Source organism: Microplitis demolitor, chromosome 2 (genome assembly GCF_026212275.2).
Source record: "Microplitis demolitor isolate Queensland-Clemson2020A chromosome 2, iyMicDemo2.1a, whole genome shotgun sequence".
In the NCBI taxonomy this organism is placed as follows: domain Eukaryota; kingdom Metazoa; phylum Arthropoda; class Insecta; order Hymenoptera; family Braconidae; genus Microplitis; species Microplitis demolitor.
The window spans coordinates 22,797,696-22,807,622 of record NC_068546.1 but is presented as its reverse complement, the minus strand read 5'-3'; the positions used below and the strand labels follow the sequence as shown (position 1 = coordinate 22,807,622).

Genomic DNA, 9,927 nt, shown 5'->3' with positions numbered 1-9,927 from the left:
TCATCCGGAGATCCAGGTATCACTTTACGTAATTAAAAATTCCAGTGACAGGTGTCACTGACTGACAGTTCCGCGCGTAAAAGTTAAAAAAAAAAAAAGCACATACACAAATATGTGGCATGTGTAGATTTGTAGAATTAAACTCGAAATGCTAAAATCCTGGTAGCTAGTGCTGGTGCTGGAGTTGGTGCTGAGTTGGCAATCTTGATGACCAAGTGTCTAATGTGTATATAAAATTTTAAGTCTAAGTAACGTAACCTGAATTTAAATATTTTTTGTATTTATTATTATTATTATTAAAAATTTTTAAATTTATTTTTCAACTCCTGGATCATCAGCAAGGACATAAACACTGTTGGTAAACTTATCTGGACTGTCTACTGTGCACTGATGTACTTACGTGCTAAATTATCAGTAAAATTATTTATAATAAATAAGTAAATAAAATAAAGTAACAATGGGTGGCCAAAAATTTCAATACGATGAAAGTGGCGGAACATTTTTCTATTTTTTATTATCATTCCTTGCCCTTATTCTTGTACCAGGAACTTATTACCTCTGGCCACGCTGCCCTAAACCAGGTTAGTTTTTTACTCTATTTATTTTATGTCATTACGAGGTTTAAAAACAAACGTAGTTACAATTAATGATATTAATTATAATAATTATTATTATAAATATCCACGAGTACTAGTACGATAAATTAAATTACTCGTGACGCTGAACGGTAAAAATAATATTTAAAATATATAAAGTACCGTTTGTTGTTTTTAGATGCTGAGCAATTGTCAAGAGAATGTCATTGTCCTAGGTGTAAAAAGAAAAAAGAAATATTGTCATCAAATGACTTATGGAAGGCAACCAGAGCGCGTTTACTGTAAATTTTATTTTTAATTTTTTAATTAGTAATTAAAGTAAATAATTTATTTATTTTTTTTATTTACAGAAAAATTTTTATTATTTTATGTTGGATTGCGCTAGCGTTTTTAGCTTACAAAGTTTCACAGTATGATGCTGAAATGGCTAATTTTGATCCTTATGAAATTCTTGGAGTCTCATCGGTAATTTAAATTATTTTATTTAATTATAAATCTTGATAATTTAAATTAATTAATTAATAGGGCGCATCTGAAAGAGAAATAAAAAGGGCATATCGTAAATTATCATTGATACTTCACCCTGATAAAGAAACTGGAGATGAAAAAGCATTTATGAAATTAACAAAAGGTAATTATTTCAAATTATTATTATTAAATAGTTGCGATAAAATTTTTTTGTTTAATTTAAACAGCTTACCAAGCACTGACTGATGAAGAGGCTCGTAAAAACTGGGAAAAATACGGCAATCCAGATGGACCTGGTGCTATGAGCTTCGGAATAGCTCTGCCCTCGTGGATCGTCGAGAAAAAAAATTCAGTATGGGTACTGGGTCTCTATGCGATGGTTTTCATGGTCGCGTTGCCTACAGTCGTCGGAATGTGGTGGTACAAGAGTATTCGGTACACCGGAGACCAAATTTTACTCGAAACAACTAAAATTTACTACGCGTTCTTCAATTCCCAAAGGCTGACAACTTTGAAACGGGTTATTATGATTCTCGGCGCTTCTAGTGAGTTTTCAAAAGATTCTAATCCGGAAATAGTTATACGGCAGTCCGATAACGAAGAAGTACCTTCAGTAAGTAATTACATAAATTAATTGAATATTGATTGGTTGATTAATTAATTACTTTTTTTAGCTGATGAAAAAAATTCAAAATTTAGGAGAGAAAAATAAAGAATTTCCACTGTGTCGTAACTATTCTCTGAAAGCGCGAGCTATTATTTATGCTCATTTATCGCGTATTCCATTAAATCCCGAGACACTGGAACAAGACCGTCAATACATTATTAAAAAATGTCCTTATTTAATTCAAGAAATGATAATGTGTGTCAATCAATTAATATTTCTAGCTTACAGTGGTCGCAGTAAGTTTTGAAAAAATTAAATAAATTAAAATTTTTTTTTTTTTCAAGTCAATTAATAAATTTATTGAATTTTAGTCGCGTGTCTACCGACGATAGAGACCATCGAGAATTGTATGAAATTAAGTCCGATGATAGTTCAAGGATTTTGGGAATTTACTAACCCGCTTTTACAATTACCGCACATTGAAGAGGAACATTTGAAACATTTTTCGGGTAAAAAACGCAAAATTAAGACACTCCAACAGCTAGCGCAATTAAAAGGTGATGAAAGGAGACAAATTTTACGTAATTTGACTGATGAACAATACGAAGATGTTATGAGAGTACTTGGAAACATGCCTTATGTTGATTTTAAAGTTCAATCGGAAGGTAAATTAATTTATAAATTTAATTTTAAGTTTACTTTAATTTTTACTTATGAGTTTTTATAATTTTTTTCAGTCATTGATGACGATAATCCAACAGTTTACACAGCGGAAGCTGTAGTTACGGTAACGGTAACTCTGTATCGCAAAGACATGCGTCATCTATTTGGCGACGAGTCTGTGAAAGAAAAAACGGTCGAAGATGACGAGGACAAGGACAGCAATAATGAGGAAGCAGAACCTTCGGCAGCGAAATCGGCTCTTTGGCGTAAGCAGAAGAAAGGCGCCAAGAAGACGCGCAATAAAAAACAGCAGCGAGTCACTAAAAAAACTCCGACAACAAAACAGCCGGCAAAGTCTGAAAAGTCACCAAACTCAAAGGAAGCTTCGGAGAGTGAAAAAACAAATCAGGAGAAAGACAAAGTAGAAAAGAGTGATAAAAATGAGAGTGATAAACTGGACAAAGAGTCCAATGGAAGTGAGAGTGAAGCTGAGAGTGAAAAGAGCGAAGAGGAAACAGAGTCAAAGGCTGAAGAAAAGAAAGAGTCCTTTGAAGATGAGGATGACGATGAGTGGGAAAAATTCCAGCAGAGGATGAACAAGAGGGAAAAAGTCCTGGAGGGAAGGAGTAATTTGTCCCATGAAGTTCACTGTCCGCTCTTTCCTGATGTTAAGCAGGAGTACTGGTGGGTTTATATTTGCGATCGTAAGTCGCATACTTTAATTACTACACCAGTTCATATTACCTCGCTGGTGGACAAGGAGGAGGTACAATTAAGATTCACGGCTCCAAGCTGGCCCAGAGTTTACACCTTCTCAGTTTGTTTGAGAAGTGACTCTTACTTAGGATTCTACCAGACCCAAGATATCAAGGTAATTTATTGTTATTATTATTTTTATCCAAGAACAGATTTTTTTTAATGAAAATTTTCAAACATTTTTCAGCTGGATGTCAAAGAAGCACCAGCAGTACCGACACAACATCCGCAGTGGGACATTTCCGATGAAGAAACTGCTGAAGAAGTTGACGTCGGCGATGAACATTCCGAGTACACGACTGACGAAGATGTCAGCGATAATGAATAATTAAACCAATTACAATAAAAAAAAAAAAACAGAATAATAATAATTATAATAACAATTAATGTATCTAATTATAAAATAAGCGTCAATTTTTATAAACAAAAGAAAAGTCTAAAAATATTACATCTCTCGTTTAAAAAAAAACGTGTGTAATCTCCACGTCCATTTTATTTATTTTATTATTTTTTTCATTCATTTTTTACTAGATCTTTTTATGTATAAAGTACATGACAGAGATGGATAATGATAATAATTAATTATTAATGATAATGACTAAAATAAATAATTATTATATTAATAATAATAATTAATATTAAATATTTATATTGGATTATGTGGATTATGAATGAATATGTGGGCATATGCTGCGTGCATAGTTTAATAAAATGGAATATAAATATATATATAGAGATATTATATACATTGACTACTTTTTTTTATGCTCTGAAATAAAAGTCAAGTTTCTATTTTTATTTTTTTTTCCGGTGAAATTGCTTTGACAAAAAATTAGAAAGTATTTTTGTTAACTTGAAATTTAGACTGATCATTAAATTACTTAGCTCGACGCGAGTCAGTTTGTTTTAAATATCAAATAAATTATGAACTACGTGAGTATATTTTATAAATTCTGTAAAGAAATTTATTAATTTTAATTTATTTTTTTTTAGATAAATAAATTATTGTTTATAATAATTATCGTGTTGATGATAAATGAATTCCAAGGTAAGAAAATAAAAAAGAAAAAATTATTTAATTTATTCAATAGAAAATTATTTGTAGGAAGGAGACATGACGGAGGTCGTGTATTTACTTTTGTAAAATCTGATAAGAATGCAAACATAAAATGGGGAGTACGTCATTATGTTCCACGTAAAAATAATAATTAACTATTAATTAAATATATAAAAATATTTATTTTATTAATAACGATTTATAAATTTATTTTAAAAATGAACGTTCAATAAATTCGACTTAATTGTCTAGATTATTTAAATCTGCGTACTTTGTTTTCAATAAATCCATTTCTGTTAATAAGCCTCCGAGCCTATAAATAATTTCATTTATTTTCAAATGGATTTTTAGTTAAATTTTATAAATAATTACTTACATGTTACTAATTAAAATGGAATTAAAAATCACAGCATCTGTCTCATTGGCTGGAATATTTATTACACCGGAACAAGTGGGACTAGTTTCGTTTAAAGAATTAACTTCTTGTCTTATTTTATTTAATTCTTCATTGTAATTTATTAAAAGTGCATTGAATGACTTGAGAACTGCTTTCAATAGTGACAATTGCTTGGAAAACTGCGTAATGTCGCTAAAAAAAATATTATCATTAGTTAAACAAATACTGCAAGGTAATTTAATTTGAAAACTCACTTTTTTGCATCAGTAAGCTGCTGATCGCGCAGTTTACTCTCACGGATGCTCAAAAATTTGTGAAATAACTGGACCATGTCCAAAGGCGAGCGTGATTTATTGCGATCGGCGATCAGCCAGGTCTTGATTAAATGATATGCATGATCCAGAGGCTCCTCGATGTCCTGCATCCAGTTAACGTCAGAAAAATTTCTCAACCGCTCGCTGTCTTTCACTAAACCATCGAACTGTTTCTTCATTTTTTTCTTTCCCTCAACAAAATTTGAAATTTTTTTTTTCAATTCTTTAAAGCTGCACTCATATGAGGTATTTTTGATCAATTCTTCTGTTGATTCTAAACTGCTGACTAATTTTTCAACACCGGAACTCAATTTCTGTATATCATTTCTCAGAGATTCGAGTTTTTTATCACACAAGTCTCTGGATAATTAAATATTCAATTGAATAATTGATAAAAATATAAATTATTAATATACCAAGTAAAACTTACATCATTATACTTAATGCTAATATATAATTACGATATATTTCAATTTGTTGTCTGATGAAAAACATCATCGACCCATAGTAATATTTTATTTCATGATAACTAACTTGCTTACGCGGTTGGACGATAACTTGGTTAATATATTTATAAAATTTTGGCTTTGATGCATTATCAATACACAGATCATCATTAAAAACTATGATAACGTCCTGTAAAAAACATCCAGACAACTGTTTAATTATTTTTTAATAATTATTAAAAAATTGCTTACACTTCCATGGAGCGAAAATTTATCATCTAAAATATTCCCCATGGTGTCGGTCACTATTTGACTTTGAATGCCAATCAATTCTTTATGGAATATCAGCAACTTTATTTTATCAACGGTCACATCTGGATCGACGACAAAAGATTCAAATTTATAGAGCGGGACAATGAAAACTTCAACAATCTGTACATTAAACGATAAAAATTAACTACCGAATAAACAATAATGATTTCAAATGTTGGAAATGTACCTTCTTGCTCAAAATTTCATTTAATTTCGTAAAGACGACAATCTGATCGGCAATTTTCCCACGTTTACGGGGATCCCACTGCAGAACTAGACGAAACCATTCGACTAAATCATTTTTTATGCATCTGAAATTATTAACTTGATAATTTTGCTGGTTTTGATTAAAAGTAAATTGAATAATTGACAATTACTTGGGAATAGTACATGGATCATCAATGTCACTGTTAAATATTATTTTATTATTAACTTCGCGTGCTGAAATATCCTGATACTTTTTTTTGCTTATGACATCAATCCTAAAAAAAATTAAATATTTAAAAAATGAACTTTTTTTTATCTGCTCAATAAAAATAATAAATTACCAAGTTTTGGTGATTTGCATATGAGGTAAAAAAGGCCTGGTGCCAGTTATTATTTCGTAAAATAATATACCAAGACTCCAGTAATCAACAGAACAACTGTAAGATTCTTTCCAAAGTAATTCTGGAGCCAAATAATTCAATGTCCCGACAATGGATGCTGATATGCTGGCATCACTCAGCTCTTTGGCGTATCCCAGATCAATTAACTTGTAAATAATCTAAGAAAAAAACATTTCTTGCGTCATCATCGTCTAGGTTATCAGCAACAGCACAAGATAATTGAAAATTAATTACATTACTGCCTATTTGCTGCAGCACAATATTTTCTGGTTTCAGATCTCTGTGCGTTATTTTGTTCCCATGCAAATACTCGACTGCTGATGATATGTCGCGCATTATTTTCAAAGCTTCTGTACCTTTGATCCCGCAGCAATTTTCGCAGTTATTCAACAACTGAATACAAAAATTAAATTATTCTTTGCTGGGTAAATAATAAATAAAAACAATACTTACACTGCGTAAATCACCTTTTGTACAAAACTCCATGCATAAAATTGGTAAATCATTAACTTTATTATTGTAACAAATAAACTGCTGAGGTAAATCTCTGGTATTAATTAAATTTTTATGATTTAATTTATTCATTACATTGACTTCGTTTTCCCATCTCTCTTTTTGTTTATCAGTTAAACTTTTCTTGTTTATATGGCACTTTTTTATTGCTATAAAAAATTTATAATATAAATATTCAACAATTCTATTAATAATTAAATTTTTAATTACCTATACGTTGATTATTATTTTCCCATACTTCAACTGTACCAAAAGCACCAGAACCCAGTACTTTTACCCGAGACCATTCACTCGTTACTGACATAATTACTTAATTAATTAATTAAATATTTAAACAATGGTAATTATTATTTGTTTTCATTTATCAACTTGGACGCAAGAACTTAATCTAAGTTCAAATTATTATTATTATAGACATATTTGACGTTAAAAAAAAAAGGAACAAGTTTTTAAATTATCAACTAAAATTTAATTTTCTTGGAACACTTGGATCAAATATCGAACAATAATATTATGAATGAACAAGTCTGTAAATAAATACAAATTGCAGTTGTTTTTTTTTAATGATATCATCTGAGCAGAGATCAGCGCACTCTAACGGTACTAAAATATTTGAATAAACCCGCCATCGATCAAACAATTTATCGTAAACTGAAAAAATGTCTGTTTCATACAGCACGACATCATCAAAAAAAATAAATAAAACTAGTAAACAAAAAGTGACAAAATTAAATGAAGTGCAGAAGGAAAGTGACTTGAGAATTTACGACGATGAGGGCAATGACGTGACACCAAAATTTCTGATCCACGAGTACTATGCACATGTCCAAGATCCAGGTCAGTTGGTCAACTGGGATGCGCTGACACTGAAGCAGCAGAGCAGTTCGGTTCAATTGTTGACCCCGTCTCGAGGCTGCCGATCAAGTTCATCTTTGATCAAAGCTTCTTCACTTTACACGATGGCTATGCCGCTTGAAGACACCATGGAAAGTCTATTGTCAATTTACAATCAAGATTCACTGAGTGTTGATGACCATGATCGTGCGCCTTCACCTTTTTGTCTGCCCAGCGTGGATCCTGTTTTACAAACGCGCCCAGAAAAGTTAACGGTAATTTTGAGAGAGACTGAAACATTTTTTATATTGGAGATGCCTCAACTGACGGCTGATTTAGACACTCCAGAAGGTCAGGCTGTCAAGGAAGCTAACGAGAGGTACGAGTATATAACCAAGGGCGAGGGACGGAATCGCAGATTGGCTGAAGCTGAGACTCAGACGACGCGAATTTATACCAAGTCGCGGTCAACTTACTTGGGAAGAAAGAAGAGAATGAATCGTGGTACTTTTGTTAACAATTGGGTTATGTATGACACCTATAGCTCTGCTGGGACAGTTGATACCGAAGATGGGAAGAATAGTGGCAAGAAAACTCAGGTACTAAATATTTTCATAGCTCTTAGTTGAAGTCATGAACACATTTGATTTTAAAACCTTGTATTATTCGCAGGATCGTAATAAATTTACAAAATTAATCCAAGAAGACTTGGCAGATACTGAGGATCCACTAGCTCTTTTATACGAAAATGAATCATTTGCATCAGCGGTCCGAATAATGGAGCGAATAATTGCCAGCAAGTTCTACACAGTAGCTCAGAAACGATTCAAAGGGCTGATAAAAAAAGATCCATGTAGTCTGGAGCTCGAATTCACATACAGTTTGGATCTTCTGTGGACTCACGAGTGCCCGGAAGTCAAAGAACGTTCAGTAAATTGTATTCGTTGGAATTACAAGAACGATAATCTTCTGGCAGCTGGTTACGGCTCGACTCCCGAACAACCCAACGGTATTTTACTTATCTGGTGTATAAAAAACCCAAGTCAACCAGACCGAGTTTACAAATTCGACTCAGCAGTCTCGGACTGCGATTGGAGTCGTCAGAAACCGAATCAACTGGCCGTAGGTTTCTACGATGGAACTGTCAAAGTTATTGATGTAAGTAGTAGAAATCTAGTAGTCTTACGTAAAAGCTCACGTGAAACTTGTCCGACTTATTGGCCTCATTGGCAAGTCCAGTGGTGGCTAGATGGTGACCCACTTGATCCTTTGCACTCTAGTCAAGAGTTAATTTACACAAGCAACCAAGACGGTTCTATTTTCTGCTTCGCCACAAGCAAAGACTTTCCAGCGACTCGAATCATGAAGATTCCCAGAATAGAAGACAAAATTCCCGGCGTAAAACGAACTAATAGCGGCGGGATTCTTTATGACATCCCCATCAGCAAAAACCCAGGAATTCTGCTGCTGCGTCGTCATCCGACAACAAGTAACATCTATTACGTTGGCTCTGACGAAGGCTGCGTTTACCGCTGCTCTACCAACTACCTGAGCCATCACGTAGACAACTTTCTAGCTCACAACGGTCCCTTTTATTCCCTGGAATTTTCTCCATTCTGTCCGAAAATCTTCTTAACCTGCGGCTCGGACTGGTGCACCAGGATTTGGGCAGATGGCATCACCGATCCTCTGATAACTCTTTCGACCCACATGGCCTGCGTCCAAGCGGCCGCCTGGAGCCCAAACAACTCAACGGTAATCGCCACCTGCGTCAACAACGAAATAAACATCTGGGATCTAAAGCGACGTACCCACCGGCCAACTTCCGTTACCGTTCTCCCATCACTCACCCGTATCATGCTACTTGAATTCACTAAAACTGGAAATCAATTGGTAGCAGCAGACCTCAACGGCACTATTTACATTTACAACCTCGAAGGAATGCCTTTTCCTCCATTCGAGCAGACTTCCGTGTTGCTCGAGGCCATCGAGAAGAGCCTCGCCATTAAACCAGCACTCTTGAGAAAACTTCATAAACTGGGTTCTTCATTCTAATTATCAGCATCATTATCCTACTACTCGGGTACTAAATAGTTTTTAATTAAACAAAAACTCTATGATTCTCTATAATAAACTTTTAATGCCTAGTCTGATACCAGCTACTGAAATTTATTGATATGATATCAAGTGTAGAAAAATTATAAAATGTCATCATAAGAAATCTCTAAGGTGTTAATAATCCTTTTAATATTCGCTTCAATCCAATATTTCTTCGGGGAAAATTAAAAATAAATAATAAAAAGAAGAAGGTAAAGGGCTGGTTCTCTGATGTGAATTACCCAAGTATCTAAACGAG

At 33.3% G+C, this 9,927-nt stretch overlaps 3 protein-coding genes across 4 annotated transcripts; 2 read left to right on the top strand and 1 right to left on the bottom strand.

Annotated features, from left to right (window-relative positions):
* Positions 1-122: 122 nt before the first annotated feature.
* Positions 123-3,817, top strand: LOC103578012 (translocation protein SEC63 homolog). Its single transcript, XM_008558931.3, has 10 exons — positions 123-248; positions 339-581; positions 775-877; positions 947-1,061; positions 1,122-1,227; positions 1,292-1,677; positions 1,739-1,967; positions 2,043-2,336; positions 2,409-3,205; positions 3,278-3,817. The coding sequence occupies exons 2-10, from the start codon at positions 458-460 to the stop codon at positions 3,416-3,418; spliced, it is 2,295 nt and encodes a 764-aa protein (XP_008557153.1). The 5' UTR covers positions 123-248; positions 339-457; the 3' UTR covers positions 3,419-3,817.
* Positions 3,818-4,309: 492 nt separating this feature from the next.
* LOC103578013 (inhibitor of nuclear factor kappa-B kinase subunit alpha) lies at positions 4,310-7,259 on the bottom strand. 2 transcript variants are annotated; one of them, XM_008558932.3, is made up of 11 exons: positions 6,948-7,259; positions 6,678-6,886; positions 6,459-6,617; positions 6,165-6,382; positions 5,994-6,098; positions 5,804-5,927; positions 5,557-5,736; positions 5,289-5,494; positions 4,799-5,218; positions 4,524-4,736; positions 4,310-4,460 (listed from the first exon to the last, which is right to left on the bottom strand). In XM_008558932.3, the coding sequence occupies exons 1-11, from the start codon at positions 7,039-7,041 to the stop codon at positions 4,388-4,390; spliced, it is 2,001 nt and encodes a 666-aa protein (XP_008557154.1). In that variant the 5' UTR covers positions 7,042-7,259; the 3' UTR covers positions 4,310-4,387. The 2 variants fall into 2 exon arrangements, with proteins under 2 accessions (XP_008557154.1, XP_008557155.1); XM_008558933.3 differs by lacking the exon at positions 6,948-7,259 and having other exon boundaries at positions 6,692-6,827.
* Positions 7,260-7,368: 109 nt separating this feature from the next.
* Positions 7,369-9,672, top strand: LOC103578014 (dynein axonemal intermediate chain 4). Its single transcript, XM_008558935.3, has 2 exons — positions 7,369-8,170; positions 8,244-9,672. The coding sequence occupies exons 1-2, from the start codon at positions 7,397-7,399 to the stop codon at positions 9,624-9,626; spliced, it is 2,157 nt and encodes a 718-aa protein (XP_008557157.1). The 5' UTR covers positions 7,369-7,396; the 3' UTR covers positions 9,627-9,672.
* The last annotated feature ends 255 nt before the right edge of the window (positions 9,673-9,927 follow it).

Excerpts from the sequence above, each read along its gene's own strand:
- LOC103578013 (XM_008558932.3), bottom strand. The coding sequence starts at position 7,041 with ATGTCAGTAACGAGTGAATGGTCTCGGGTAAAAGTACTGGGTTCTGGT. Across the intron at positions 5,219-5,288 it reads TTAGCATTAAGTATAATGAT|AGACTTGTGTGATAAAAAAC; the intron begins GTAAGTTTTACT and ends TTAATTATCCAG. Across the intron at positions 4,737-4,798 it reads CAGCTTACTGATGCAAAAAA|CGACATTACGCAGTTTTCCA; the intron begins GTGAGTTTTCAA and ends TATTTTTTTTAG.
- LOC103578012 (XM_008558931.3), top strand. The coding sequence starts at position 458 with ATGGGTGGCCAAAAATTTCAATACGATGAAAGTGGCGGAACATTTTTC. Across the intron at positions 582-774 it reads GCCACGCTGCCCTAAACCAG|ATGCTGAGCAATTGTCAAGA; the intron begins GTTAGTTTTTTA and ends TGTTGTTTTTAG. Across the intron at positions 1,678-1,738 it reads ATAACGAAGAAGTACCTTCA|CTGATGAAAAAAATTCAAAA; the intron begins GTAAGTAATTAC and ends TACTTTTTTTAG.
- LOC103578014 (XM_008558935.3), top strand. The coding sequence starts at position 7,397 with ATGTCTGTTTCATACAGCACGACATCATCAAAAAAAATAAATAAAACT. Across the intron at positions 8,171-8,243 it reads ATAGTGGCAAGAAAACTCAG|GATCGTAATAAATTTACAAA; the intron begins GTACTAAATATT and ends TATTATTCGCAG.